Source organism: Canis lupus, chromosome 1, assembly GCF_003254725.2.
Source record: "Canis lupus dingo isolate Sandy chromosome 1, ASM325472v2, whole genome shotgun sequence".
NCBI lineage: Eukaryota > Metazoa > Chordata > Mammalia > Carnivora > Canidae > Canis > Canis lupus.
This window is the reverse complement of record NC_064243.1, coordinates 23,844,026-23,859,270: the sequence shown is the minus strand read 5'-3', so window position 1 is coordinate 23,859,270 and position 15,245 is coordinate 23,844,026. Positions and strand designations below refer to the sequence as shown.

At 43.8% G+C, this 15,245-nt stretch overlaps 1 protein-coding gene and 1 long non-coding RNA gene across 7 annotated transcripts in view; one reads left to right on the top strand and one right to left on the bottom strand.

Moving 5' to 3' along the window:
* Positions 1–1,967, top strand: part of ME2 (malic enzyme 2) — a 48,853-nt gene extending 46,886 nt beyond the window's left edge. For all 6 annotated transcript variants that reach the window (XM_025422261.3, XM_049112678.1, XM_035705172.2 and 3 more), the window contains one exon: positions 1,136–1,967. In XM_025422261.3, the coding sequence (XP_025278046.1) occupies positions 1,136–1,303 (168 nt within the window). In that variant the 3' untranslated portion in view covers positions 1,304–1,967. The remainder of the gene's footprint in view (positions 1–1,135) is intronic.
* Positions 1–14,761, bottom strand: part of LOC112644109 (uncharacterized) — a 36,675-nt gene extending 21,914 nt beyond the window's left edge. Inside the window, exons 1-2 of the long non-coding RNA XR_003126135.3 lie at positions 14,419–14,761; positions 13,003–13,057 (exon numbers count right to left, since the gene is read on the bottom strand). This is a non-coding gene — a long non-coding RNA (uncharacterized LOC112644109). The remainder of the gene's footprint in view (positions 1–13,002; positions 13,058–14,418) is intronic.
* Positions 14,762–15,245: the final 484 nt, after the last annotated feature.

The window sequence follows — 15,245 nt, the reverse complement described above, 5'->3', positions numbered from 1 at the left end:
CTGCATTAGGCACAGACTCAGCAGGGAGTCTGCTTGAGATGATCGCCCTCTCCCTCTGCCCCCACTTGTGCTTGCGTGCTTTCTCTCTCTCTCAAATAAATAATCTTAAAAAAAAAAAAAGGAAAAGAAAAGAAAGAATAACAGCCAACCCAGGGGCACCTGGCTGGCTCAATCAGTGGAGTATGTGACTCTTGATCTTGGGGTTGTGAATTCGAGCCCCACATTGGGTAGAAAGATGACTTTAAAATCTTTAAATAACAGCCAGTTCAGTTGAACTGGAATCTAAATAGGTAGGCAAATGGCATAAGACAGGATTTGAAAGTTATCTTAAGGCCACATTGTACAGATGGACAAATGTCAGGCTAAGGAGTCTGAATGAATACCTTATTGTTGCAAAACAGCTGAGGATTTTAGAGCCCAGAAGTAGGACGAGTAGAGCTCACCTTTGAATTTATAGAATGATATTACATGTGGGACAGATTTTGGACCATATCAGCCAGTTAAGAGATTACCAGTGTGTCCAGGTGAGAGGTCATATGAAATAGAAGGAGATACCTGTGCTTAGGGGTTGGTACTGGAGTGTAGCCCCAGGGTCATGTCTCACCTCCCTTCTGCAGGGTAGAGAATTTGCTCCTTCATTGGCTTAAGGCTTTCAAGACCGAGGGTTCAGGAGACTAGGAGTGCTTTGTTTTCTGTCCCCTACCCCATCCCACAGCCAGTGAGCTTCTCCGACCTCATGCTTTGCCCCAGCTTTTTCTGTGGGTACAAATATGTTTCTCAGAATAGGCTAGAAAATAATTGAAACACATTCATCACAAAATATAGTAAGGTTGAGTCCCTAGGACAAAAAGTCATTTTTAATTGCTTGTTTGATTGAAGTATTAAGGGGGGGAATGCCAGTAATGGGGGGAATGACTTGAAAACACGTCAAATTTATGGTGAGATTACAGATGATTTTTATTTCATCTTTCAAGCCCTTAGTAGTTTGCAAATGTTTTGAAATGAGTCAAAGTAATGTTATTTATTTTGAAAAAAAAATGTCATTCTTCTAAATTCATTCTTCTGTGTTTTAACGGTACTTTCCCCTCTCAGGTTAATACTCAGAGCCTGCACAGTAATCTTACCTATTTTTCAGGTCACAGAGTACCTGTATGCTAACAAAATGGCTTTCCGGTACCCGGAACCTGAGGACAAGGCCAAATACATTAGAGAAAGAATATGGCGAAGTGAATACGATTCCCTGCTGCCGGATGTGTATGACTGGCCCGAGTCTGCGTTAAGCCCTCCCCTGATAACGGAATAGAAGCACGTCCACTGAAAAATACTTTCCAGGCTTCAGGGAACCCTTTTTTTTTTTTTCCCAAACAAAAAGAGATAATGTTCTCGAATTGATGGTTTTTTCCTGTGTACTCCCCTACTGCTTTGCTTGACTTTTTTTTTTTTTCATGATGTATTGGCCACGTTGTTAATCCCCACCAGAATCTGCAATCAAACAGCTGTATTGCTTTCATTCTGATTTATAGCTCACACCACATCAAAGAGATGTTACAAATGTATTTGTAAATGTCTTCATTTGTGATTCTGTTCATGCTTGCCAAAGTATTTGCTACTTACTGTTATTAGTAATAATCTTCTCTCCCCAGCTCTTTGAGGGCTACTAAAATAGAAATTTACTTCTGTGGATAGGAGTATAGAATTTTAAGCCAAATTTAAAAGTTCTTTTATTTCTGCCTCATTTTATTTTCATGCTCTGAAATTCCTTTCCAGTTGATAAATCTAAAGAAATGTGGAAAAATCTACCCTATTACTTATTTTCTGGACCTAAATTGAGGCTTAACTACAACACCATGAGAGAAAAATGGGAAGTACTGCTGGCTTTAGATAAATAAAGTGGTCATTATTTTCAACAGTGTATAAAAATCATAGTGTAACTTTTTTATTTAATAAAGATATTATCTTAAATTTAATTGCTTCAATTAATGCGATTTTATTGCCCAACTAGAAATTTAGGTTTGCTTATTATGAAAAGCACCTATTTTCATTTTCTTTATTTCTAGATGTTTCAAAGGAGGGGATATATAATGCATAAATTATAACTGACATCATGTGACTTTTAACAAATTAGTCATATTTTACATCCAAGTGAAGCATTTTTAACTGGAGAGGCTATACCCCCTATTCCAGTAGTGCTGCACTTTATTATTGAGATAATTTTCAAATGTCTGTATGATATATTCTTTGAATACCGTTAGTGACAGCTCTTTCCACCAAAGATGGATTTGCTTTTTTGAAGCCACCAAAATTAATTTAGAGCTAAGTGGGGATGAATAAGGTAGGTGTTCAGACCAGAAAATACCATTTTTAATCCCGGTAAAATGGCTAACAGTTGGCTAGTGAGGCCAGTTTTCTTATGTGGCTTGTGTGTGGGAGAGTTTTTTGTTTTTTTTTAAGATTTTATTTATTCAGAGAGAGAGATGCAGAGAGACACAGGCAGAGGGAGAAGCAGGCTCCATGCAGGGAGCCCGACGTGGGACTTGATCCTAGGTCTCCAGGATCATGCCCTGGGCTTGAAGGCAGAGCTAAACCGCCGAGCCACCCGGGCTGCCCATATGGGAGAGTTCTAAAGGAAAACCCAAAGCATTTGGAGAGTTAGTGATATTACTTTATATATGCCTACCATAGTTGCTTTGAAGGAACAAAAACTTATATTTTAAGCGCTCATTCTAGAAGATTAAGTGCAGAAAGTTATTCATAGCTACCTGTAGGGGTGCACATTACTTGTTATTTCTCTCCATAGTCCTTGATATATTAGATGCGATACTCTGTAGGGAAAAAGGGCATCATTTTTGTGTTTGTCCTTCTATGTGTAGGTAGAGACTGATTCATACTAATTTTAAATGTAATTCAACATTTTACAAATGTTTGAAATGGCACTGACATTTTGATGATTTTGAGAAAATCATTCTCAAAAATACTCTCTTGATTTTAGTTTAACATTACAAGTATAATAATTACAAATCCTGTTTTGCTTAGTGCTTATTGAAGGTAGGACCATATGCTGAATTCAAGTAATTTTACTAAGATGATTGCTTAGTAAATATGTCTAGTACAGTCTTTATGGAAATTTTATTTTGAGGAAAATAGGCCAACTGGCATATAGCCTACATATTTAAGTATGACAGAAATGATAGATATAAAACCAGTAATATACTGGTTGGTAAATAACACATGAGAATAGGTGGCCTTTAATAAATACACATTATATATATTCTAATATATGTTTATTGTCTATCACATATGTGTAAATATATCTTATTTCTCCAGATCAGTTTGTATTCACTAAAAGCCACCTATTCTCATGTGTTATTTACTAACCAGTGTTTTACCAACCAAGTAACAATTACTGGATGTAAGGTGAAGAAAAAAATGTAAGATACAGGCAGGAGCTGCCAGCACCAGCTAGCACCAGGGGCCTGGTGGCACTATGCCGTCAGACGGGAAGGAACAAGCATTCAGAGCTCTGGAAACTTTTACCAAGCAATAAGGTAATTATTTTTAAAAACAGCAATGGAGAGCCATTTTCAATCTTTTGAATAGAGAAGACCTTATGTAAGGTTAGTCTCAGAAATGACCTAGGAGAGCAAAGTGAGCACTCGTGTTCTGATCTGGCACCAGTAGCCATGGGGTGAAAGGGGGAAGGTTTACTGACTGTGATGGCAACCGTGTTAAAGATTTTGGTTACAATCATTTTTTTAAAAGATTTTGTTTATTCATGAGAGACAGGCAGAGACCCAGGCAGAAGGAGAAGCAGGCTCCATGCAGGGAGCCCCACGTGGGACTCGATCCCAGGCCTCCAGGATCACGCCCCGGGCGAAGGCAGTGCTAAACTGCTGAGCCATCTGGGCTGCCCTGTTAGAATCATTTGAAAGGATGGTTTCTTAACCAGGAAGATGCTTCAGAGTCACCCTGAAGCCTCTTTAAACTGCATATGCCTCCTCCTCCTGCCAGGCGGCCTGGACCGCGGGGGCGGAGCCGTGGCAGGTGTGGTCCCTGCAGGGCCCTGGGGGGATCTTAGGCACACCTGCCGTGCCTCCGGGTTGCTGCCTCCAGGGGACACGGGAGTACTCTGTGGAGCTCACAGGCTCCTCCTGGCGAGGCAGTGGGCCTGGGGTGGGCCCAATTGTCTGTTCTGACCCGGGGCGCCCAGGCCGCCGCTCCAGAGAAGACCCAGGTGCACGCTCCAGAGCACAAGTGTGGCGAGCAGGCTGCTCCGTGCTCATCCGGCGCATACCCCTATGAAGCCATACCTGAGATTCTGTTCTCGCATGGAATTGGCTCCGCCTATTTTTGTTATGTATAGTTTTTATGGAGAGTCGATAAGGACAAAAACATGGAACTTTTAAACAGATTTCTCTGAAAATACATAACTAGAATACTGCTCAGTTCTCTGTGCCCTTATTAAGTAAAACCTAGCAACCAGTTTTCATTTTTGAAAAGATTAGCCATCAAGTGAATAATTGTTTCTTCTCTATTGGTTGTCTTTTAATATGACTCACCCTATCCTTTTCTTTTTCTTTCTCTAAATTACCAGCTTCTGGAGAAATAAGATCCTACATTCTGCTTTGCAAAGGAGTTGCTAATGAATTAGGATCAAAGCATAATTATTAAGGGTGTGGAACGTTATTTACTGCTTTCAGATAACTGAGAAAGCCCAAAGGGGTGGTAGGCGAGTGGGAAAGCCTGGCCTTCATCCAAATGTTCTGTAGCTTTTTCCCCCAAGCCCACTCAGTATCCCTAAAAGAGGCTTCATACTCTTGAACAGTCCCAGGGTTCTGTTGGATTCACCAAAACTGAATCCGCTCTGCTGAGCATAACACTTAAGAACATCCATGTAAAAAAAAAAAAAAAAAAAAAAGAACATCCATGTAAATCTTAAAGCTCTCTACTGGGATTCCACTTAAGGGACTCTCATAAACAATATAATAGCACCAATATCATATTTCCATTCAAAATAAGACCGCATGTTTTCAGGTGCAGACACATTACTGACTTTATAGAAAACAGATTCGTTACCTACTTTGATTCTCAATTGATGTGCGATTTGCACTTGGATGTGCATCTAAATGTTAAAATGAAATAAATCCTCTACAGCAAAGCTATAAATAACATTTAAAACTTAAAATATTCAAGATAATTTGTAGACAGTTTGCCCCTCATCTGAAATGAGGATGTTTTAATGTTAGCAGAGAGAAAGCTCAAGGCTTTGTTTCAAATTTTAATAAACTGGGCCTAATTAGGACATGATTCTTACTTATTGCATAATTATTGCCAGGAGTTTCTCAGGTGAATTAGTGATTAGATTTTAAAATAATTATTTTCCTTTCTTAGATAAGGAAAATTGTGTCTCTCAAAGAGAAAAGTAACATGATATGATATGTGATATGGAAATACGTTCATACTTTGTTCACATAAAATACACAAATTAAGTCAGATGACTTTTAGATGCTTTGTATATTTATGTAACAGGTTTTTACCAATAAACACTTTTTTGTATGGCTATTTAATCTTGCTTTTTCCAGACAAAAACCTAATTGCCACTTCTATCTTTGGGAAGTTATCCCTACATTCAGAACACTTTTTAAAATTTTATGACTAAGGGAAAATTTGTAGGTATTTCTTCCCCAGTTTTCAGTATGTCCTTTTATGTCCTAGAAAAATTATATTACCTTTCTTAATTCTAGGTGTATATTCTAGTAAATCACTGATTCCTACAGAGTCCTGAATCATCACTAACATACTAGCTATGTACAATTAGCAAACAATGCTAAAGGACATTTTATGGACAGCACCAGGCCTTGTTGTAAGCATCTAATATGCATGAGCATGCTTAATTCTCAGATGCCCTCCTGTCGCTGCACCTCTTTTACGGAGAAGGACACATGCACAGAGAGGTTAAGCACCTTGCCCAGGATCTCCGCGGGTAAGTAGCAGAGCCAGGGCCCTTACCTCAACCCCTCTCAAGGAAGAAGCGCCTCTGTGACGGGTGATTTTATCTGGATCTTAAATAAAGAATTATCATATCAGATGAAGTCTTCACCTACTCATAAGGTTAAGCTGAGGTCCTTTTAAATGTGTTTTAGCAGTTTATTTGATTTCTACTTGCCATTTAAGCTCAAATACAATATAAACTATTTTATTCGTTAGTCTTCAGCATTTTAAGTTGTGGATGCGAACATAAAAGATTTGGCTTTGAATTTGATAAATTACACCAAAGATTCTCAATAGCCAGTCACTAACATCTCTAGACTGGGTAATCCTTCCAGAACCACCAACTGCTATCACTTCTGTGCAAACCAGTTTCGATAATGCTTATATACTTTGTGCCTCTGCCATTGTCGATGTGAATTGTTAGATGGATTTCCTTATCTCGATACAGTGATATTTTGATACAATGATAGCTACTGTATTATATGCATACATACAACTTCTTCCATTAAAAAGTAAGAATAGTTGGGGTGCCTGGCTGGCTTGCTGATGCAACTCTTGATGTTGGGTTGTGAGTTCAAGTCCCACGTTGGATGTGGAACTTATTAAAAAAAGTGAGAATAGCTAAAAAGTAGAAATATAAAATATATGTGCAGAATAAAGAATTTCTGAGACCTATCTTAGCTATTTGACAAAATAGCATTTCTGCTTAATTTTTTATTATACTTTGCCTATTGACCTTTAAAATCAACTGAAATTGAGACCATATTTCTGCAATTCATATTGTGTTCCCTTTGATAATGTCCTAAGCATTAACTTTGAGGAAACCACACATTGCAAAAGTCACTGCTTAGCCTTTTTCACTTGTGCATTTAAGATAAAAGGGCATAAACAGACTTGTGGTCATTGTTTATGGGAACACCCACCTAAGGGGAGCGTCTTGTGTAGTTTCTGACACCAGATCAGCTTATCACAGATGGCTCTGGAATCCGCCTACATGCTCCATAATGATGTGATTGGCTTTTTCTCTTTTGTGATATATAAATTGTCACGAGATGTGGGTATTTTCCATGCATAAAAAGTTTGTTATGACCTTGTTTTTTAGAGGCTGCTATAGAGAGGGCACTTCTAAAACTTGGTATTATCTTGATCCTTGACGCCCCCTCCCGCCCCCCAACACCTGTCCCGTGGGAGTGCTCTGTGGTTAGACCGGGACTCACGAGTGGAGCATTACTCATGCTCATCATCTCTTCCTTTCCTTTTGCTCAGCTTCCTACTTGATTTCTGTTCTCATTTAGTTTAATCACAGCAGTATGAAGGACCAATTCCTCACCACTTCTCCCCTGCCAGACCCATTCCAAGCAGCCTCAGCAAAGCCTGCTTGTGGGTTTTGTAGAGGGAGGAGAGTGGTCTAGGAGCTAATCCCCCTGGATGCCTGCTGCGAGCCAGGCGCTTCTCCCAGGATCTGCTGGCTACTTACTGGTCTCACATTCACAGCCTTCTTCCTCTTTTTTTTTTTTTTTTTTTAAGATTTATTTATTTATTCATGATAGAGGCAGAGACACAGGAGGAGGGAGAAGCAGGCTCCATGCCGGGAGCCCGACGCGGGACTCGATCCCGGGACTCCAGGGTCGCGCCCTGGGCCAAAGGCAGGCGCCAAACCGCTGAGCCACCAGGGATCCCTCACAGCAGCCTTCTGAGCGGTGGGTTCTAGTATTTCCCACTTCGCAGAACCCGCGGTGCAGGGCCTGCAGGGCCTCGAAGTCCCGGAGCTCCCGCGGACGGCAGAGTCGGGGCTCGGGGGCTCGGGCAGCTCACGTGGGGGGCTGCTCAGAGCGCTCCCTCCACCCTCCACCCGCCCCGAGCGCGGCCACTCCGAGGCAGCCTTGGTGCTCCTGCCCTCGCGGGCGCCTGGGGTTTGACACCCGCCCCGGGTCACATCCGGGCACCCCGCACCTCTGCTTTCACTCGCGGCCTTACCTGCTTCACGGAAAAGGGGTCACAGGAGGGGCGTCTTGAGAGGGAGAGGCGCACTCCCTCCGCCTGATCCCCTCCAATTCCCCCCGCATCCAGGCAGTGGGGGCACTGTCCTTCCTGATGGTGAGGAGCGTCCCATTGGCCCTGGAGACCGTCCTCTCCATCCTTCAACCAACAGGGGCGGGGGATGGGAGGTGGGCGGGGCACGGGGGCACTGGGCGGGATGGGCACGGGGCAGGGGGTGGGGGGCATGCTCTATGTCGGCAAATCCAACTCCGATAAGAAAATTTACAAAAAACAAAAACACAAAACAGGAAGGGAGAAGCAGCAGCTCGGCAAGCGCTCGCGCGGCTGGGCCCCCAGCTCGGCCCTGCATCCTCGGGGATGGAAGGCACCTGTCAGAGCACCCGCAGCCCCGGGGCTCAGGGCCCCCCCAGCCTTCTCCCCCAGTCAAGGCCGCGGAGCTGCCCAGACTCGGCCTCCCCCAGCAGGTCCCGAGGGCTCTGTCTCCTGGACCCCCGGCTCCCTAGCCCCGGCCACAGTCGTGCTCACCACCTGCTGTCCCCGCCGCGGCCTCGCCACCTGCAGCCTGGTCCCAGCAGAGCGGCCAGGGCAGCCCTTTCAGACCTAAGATGTGGCCACTTCCTGCCCTGGTAAAAGCTGGAATGGCTGAGCCAGTCTTCGGGTGCCCCAGCGGCCCCCCGTGACCCCCCCCCCCCGCTGCCCCCTGTCTTGGGCACCAGATGGAGCCCCCCAGGGCCATTCCCAGCATCGGCCTGCGGCTCCGCCCCCACGTCACCTGGAAGGGGGCCCCTTTAAAGCCTGCGACCTCAGCTCCCCACACTCTCCTGTCTCCTCCACCCACCTTACCACCTGCCCACCACCTACAGGGCGCAGACTGGGCCTCCGTCCTCCGGAAGCCACAGCTGGGGGCAGGACCCTGCATCTCCCTGCTGGTGGCTGCCACGACCCGAGCCACGCACCCAGCAGAGGTTCGCCAACAGCGGCACCCTGAGGAGACACAGGCGAGACCCTGGCCGAGACCTGGGCCGCCCGGCCGCCACCAGTTCACATTTTCTATCAGTTCTGCAGGCTCCCTGATCTCCTTTCAATCTGCAACGTGAATCAGCTAAAATTGACTTCTATGCTTATGATCAAGAATTCCGATTGACATCGAATTAAGATATCAGCTGCTCCTAAGTATGTAAATAGCAGCCTGTCCAGTCAATACTCCAAGCAAACCAAGGGCTGGGTCATGTTTTTTGTTTATTTCCTACAGTCGCAAAATCTCTTTTTCACCCAGGTCAGTGCTCTAGTGCTATATAGATTTAAGCAGCGATTGATTTCAAATAATCGAATGATCAATAAAAAAGTTTTCGAATATAGTTTGAATGAGAAAAATAAAGTAATGGAATCTGCCATGTTATCACTCTGTTGGCTCTGAAACTTACCCACTGCTTTTACTAATTTGTGATTATAATGATTATCCTTTCCCCTTAATTCCAGGTTATTTATAATTGCAGGTGTAACGACAGGTGGGTTCGTTTACTGATCTGAGAAGACCGCTGTTCCATTACATCTAGGTTGCCTCCAAGCAGAGAATGGGAGAGAAAAGAGAAGCCAGCTTTCTCCTGCTGGCATAAGTTAGATTATTAGATGTGCTAGGTGTCACTTTGGAATGACTCACATTTGAATAACACTTTACAAGGCATTTCAACAAACACCATTTTGTCTTTATAACAAAAGTTTGTGGCAAGAAGAGCAATGATTATCCTCATTTCACCAGGGGAAAACAGAAGAAAGTTAAATAACCCGACCAAGGTCACCCAAATACAAAGGGGCAAAATTAAGACCCAAACTACCTTTTGACTCAAAAGTTAATATTGTTAAGCAATGTAAAGAGACAAATGACAAACTTAAAACATATTTGCATCTTACATCATAAAGAATTATTATCCCTGATATATGGAAAGCATCTAAAGATTCATAAAAAAAAAGACCATTACAATAAAAAAACTGGGCAAAGCGTATGCACAAAAAGTTTAAAGAAAAAAGAAGGCAAATGACCTTTAAACTTTTTTTATGACCTTTAAACTTATGAGCAGATACTCACATAGCTCGTTTATGAAAGATAACTGCAAGTTTAAACTCCTCTAAGATGGGCCCCTGGATATCTCAGTAGGTTAAGCATCTGCCTTTGGCTCAGGCCATGATCACAGGGTGCTGGGATCAAACCCTGAGTAAGGTTCCCAGCTCACGATGAGTCTGCTTGTCCCTTTCCCTCTGCCCCCTGTCCCCCACTCATTCTCAAATAAATAAAATCTTTAAAAAAATAAATAAATAAATTCCACTAAGATGTTAGATTGGCAAAAATCCCAAAGTTTGCCAACATTTTGGTGGTGAGTTCTGAGGAAAAAAGATATTCTGATAAGTTGCTAATGAAAGGCAGAATGACCCAACCCCCAGAGCAGTCCTTTTAGCTTTCTCTAGCAAAATTATACATGTTTATTGGTTGAATCATCAATCCTACTTGTAGGAATCTGTGCCAGAGATATACTCACAAACATTTTTTTAAAAAATGACTTCTGCAGAGGCTATTTGTTACGACACCATCAGAGCAAAAGACGTAAACAAGCCAGAGGACTGAGTGAATAAACTATGGTGTGATCAGCATCAGACAGCTGAAGAGGAAGGAGGAAGCACGCACGTGGACAGATGGCCCGTAACCACGGAGACGCGCCACTTCACAGGATCCTGTGGGTCTTGTCCTTCCTTTCACTAACGTGGGCTACCCCAGTGATGGAGCTGCAGGTGTGAAATCACCCCGTTGCCCTCCTTACTTCCGCTGAGAAGTCAGCCGTTAATCCCGCTCAGATTCCCTCATAATTAACTTATTTTCCTCTTCGGTTCAAGTTTTTCTCTTGCTTTCAGCATTTTTACTACAATGTGTCTGTGGGTTTCCTGTGATCATCCTGCTTGGAGTTTGTTGAGCCTCCCGGGTGTGAAGATTATTGCTTTTTCATTAAATCCGGGAAGCTTTTAGCTATTCTCTTTGAATGTTTTTTTCGGCTTCTTTTAAAGACCATGGTTCTTCTGTTACTCCTATTATATGCATGTTGGTGTGCTTAATGGTGGCACACATTTCTCTGAGATTCTACTCATTTTTCTTAATTTTTTTTGTCTCTGATATTTGGATTGCATAATTTTTGTCATATAACTTCCAAGTTGCTAATTCTTTCTTTTCTGTAAATTCAAATTTACTGTTGAACCCCTCTACTGAATTTTTCATTTCAGTTGTACTTTCAACTCCAGAATTTCCACTTGGGTTCTTTTTTTATTATCCTATCTCTATTCATATTTTAAATTTAATGTGACATTGTCATCATATCTTCCTTTGCTTCTTTAATCATGATTTCTTTTGGTTCTTTGACCATATATAAATGGCTACTCAAAAAGCTTTGTCTCACAACCCCAGCATCTTAGTTTACTCTCACAAGCAGTTTCTGTTGCCTCCTCTTTTTTTCTATTTTAGGGATCACAGTTTCATACTTATTTATATTTCTTAACTTTTCTTGTTGGAAACCATACATTTTAGATTATATATCATAGCAACTCCAGGTACTGCCCACCCACCACCTCTGAAACTTGTTACTCATTTGCTCTTTTATTTGTTTAGTGACTGTTGGATTATCGGACTCTATCCCCCCAACCCCATCTACTTACCGAGGTCACCCTCCGATATTTCCCCTTAGGAAACAGTCCCGGCACAGCTCTCTTTGTCTCTTTCCCTAATTATACTGCTCTACTAAGCTCCTCTGATTACCAGCTGATTGCTCTATTATTTTCAACAATGTCCAGGGCATAAATTGCTCCACAGAATAAAGCAATCAAATTTGAGTTCCTGTGTAGGGAAAGTTTCTCAGGTCCTTGTTTGAATTTTTCTTCACCTCTGGTAAGCTCCTTCCATTTGCCTTGTGCCCATCGCCCCTTCTTAGGAAAACAATATGCTGACAGTTTAGCCTATAGATGTCCAACGATCCCACCAATCTCCTCCCAATTCCCTTTCACCATCATCTATCTCCATTCCTTTTGGAGCGTCCTTAAGCTTAAGGTCTCCACCGTCTACTGCAAGTGAACCCAACATGTTGGAAGAGATTAAAAGGTCCAGTTTAGATCTGCTTCTCCCTCTGGGCGAAATCTCTGAGCCACGGCTGTGGAGCTGGAGACGGTGGCATGCTACTCATTTAGTGACACCACAAATTTAGGAGCTGGGCACTTGAGTGGGGCAGAGACCTCAGGTCTTCTTGGCTGGTCTTCCCTACATGGAACCACCACTTTATGAGCCAGGGTGAGAGCAACCGGGGACCTAGTATTCTCGCTAGGCCAAACCTAAACTAAAGCCTCCATCTCGCCTCTTAGCAACGGTTGGCTCGAATTTAGCCTCACCAACTCGTAGCTGGGGGCAGCATGAGGAATACTGATGTGTTAGCCCTTCCTAGAAGACAGCTCTCTGACTCTGAGCTGGGAAGAGAGGGAGACCTGTGTTATCGGCTTTACCAGTCGACAGTTCAATCTCGCAGATCTGAGAGGTAAAGGGAGGAAGCAGGTCTCGGTTCAAATTCTATAAACTCTCATTGTTCCTACTGAATTTTGGTAGTTTTTTATTAAGTGTTTCTCCATTTACTAAATTTCCTTAGGACCAGACCATTCCCAGAGGCTTTAAATGATTGTTTTTATTATTTTAACCAGTTTATCTGGGGTTTGGGCCCATAGAGCACTTCATGCTGTCATACTGCAAGTCTCTCTAAAACTAATTTTAATAAAGTGCCACCTATGCAGGGAAGGAAGTAATTCTTTTCTGAATATAATTTTGACTTTGGAACCCATGTAAACAATTTGCATAATTTAAAACACATTTTAAAAAGCAATACCTAAAAATGGAAAATAAATAGAAGAAACTGTTTACCAGGTTGGTGGCATAGCAACATGGAAAAAATAATTCTTAAGTAACCTAAAAAATAATTTTTTGACTGTACATACCCAGTGTGATATATCCAATGGTTTGCTGGAGTCTCTTTACTGGAGCTAAATCAAACTGTTAATATCGTTAGGAACCAAGATTTAGTGTATAAGTGACATCAGCATAAAATTAAAGAAATTAAGTAAAAACTGTATAATCTTACTTTAGAATTGAAAAAATCAGTATGAATTCACAATTTCAGTTAAAATATATATATTTATTTGCCCTGTCCACTAAAAAGACTTAGAACAAGCTTCTACATCTAATTCCCATGTGATAAGAACTGTAAGGGATAGAAAAACATGTTAAATGATACCATGGAGATGCAATCAGTCCAGTCCAGAATTTGGGAAATTCTGGAGGCCAAGTGACCCAATTTCTTCCACCAATAAGTGACAAGAGAAAACGAGAGGGAAAAGAAACCATTAAAGTTTAAAAGAGGGGCACCTGGGAGATTCAGTTGGTTGAGCATCTGACTGCTGGTTTTAGATCAGGTCATGATCTCAGGGTCCTGAGATGGAGCCACCATTGGGCTCTGCACTCACTGCATAGTCTTCTTGAGACTTGTTTCTCCCCCACCCCCCACTCTCTCTTTCTCTAAAATAAATAATAAATAAATAAACAAACAAATAAATAAAAACTTAAAAGAAATTTTAGAAACTTATATCAAATGCAATGTAAACCTTTCCTGAATACTGATTGAAACAAACCACCTACACATGAGACTCTTTGGGAATAATCAGGCAAATCTGAACATTGAACAGTTATTAGGTGATATTCGTAAGTAATTGGATGTCTTAACAAATCATCAGGTGAGACGATAGCATTGTAGTTAAGCTTTTCAAAAGGTTTTTAATGTTTTTATTGTATTTTTAAATTTTCTGACTTGAACAATTGAGCCTCAAAGTTATGAGATGATCAGGAAAATTTAAACAATGAATGAATATTGGATAATGAGGAATTATTGTCTTTTTTATGATATTATTAGGGTTGTATTCTAAACATAGAATTCTAAGTATTCTAAAAAATACTTATCCTGGGGCACCTGGGTGGCTCAGTCAGTTAAGAATCTGACTTCAGCTCAGGTCATGATCTCAGGGTCCCAGATGGAGCCCCAGGCTGACTCCCCGCGCCACAGAGTGTCTTGTCCTGTACCTTCTCCCTCTGTTCCTCCCCCCATTCCTGCTCTGTCTCCCTTTCAAATAAATAAATAAAATCTTTAAAACAAAAACCTGTGGCACCTGGGTGGCTCAGCTGGTTGAGGGGCTACCTTGGGCTCAGGTCGCGATCCCGGGTCCTGGGCGCCCCACGTCGGGCTCCCTGCTCGGCGGGGAGGCTGCTTCCCCTCTCCCTCTGCTGCTCCCCCTGCTTGTGCTCTCTCCCTCTCTCTCTCTGTCAGATAAATAAAATCTTAAGAAGAAAACACAAAAACTTACCTTGGGATACCCGGGGGGCTCAGTAGGTCACGCGATAGCTGCTGATCTCAGGGCCTAAGTTCAGGCCCCACACTGGGCTCTACGGTGGGCACGGAGCCTCCTTAAATACAAATAAACAAAAGTATGTGTCTACTGTATTTATATAGTCGGATGGGCTGCCCACCGTCATCGCACGTGGAGACCTCCCCGGGGAACGGTCGTTAAGCGCTCGCGGAACGGTTTATGGGTGAAAGGATGCTGGGCCTGGAAAGGGGCGGGAGGGGAGGGGGAGGCGGACGGGAGCGGAGGGGTTTGCTGGGCTGAGCCAGGGCGGGCCAGGGTCGCGGGCCGGAGGCTCCCTTGGGCCGTGTCCCCCCCCCCACCCCCCCACGTGTGCCGAGGCTCCCGGACGGCGCAGTCTCAGAAAACAAACGAGACGTGCCCCGTGACGCCAGCGCTGTGTCCGCCTCGGAGAAGGGCCGAGGGAAGCCCCGACGGCCGGGGGGGGGGGGGACCCGGGGGGGCTCGGACACGGGATCCGCAACGCCGGGCCCAGCTCCTGCCTGAGGAAAGGCTTCGGGCCGCACCGCCGACTCCGCCGGGGCCCACGGGCGCAGCAGCCGCAGCAGCAGGGCAGGTGCAGCCTCGTCGCCCCCGCCCCGCCCGGCCCGGTCGCCGAGATGCTGACCCGCCGCCCCCGCCTCCAGCGCGTCCGCCCAGCCGCGTCCTGCCGCCCGGGAGCTCGGATCCGAGGCGGCTTGCAGCGTGTAGACGGCAGCACCGCGCACAGCCCGTGTAGACGGCACCACCCTATGCAGCCCGTGTAGACGGCAGCACCGCGCACAGCC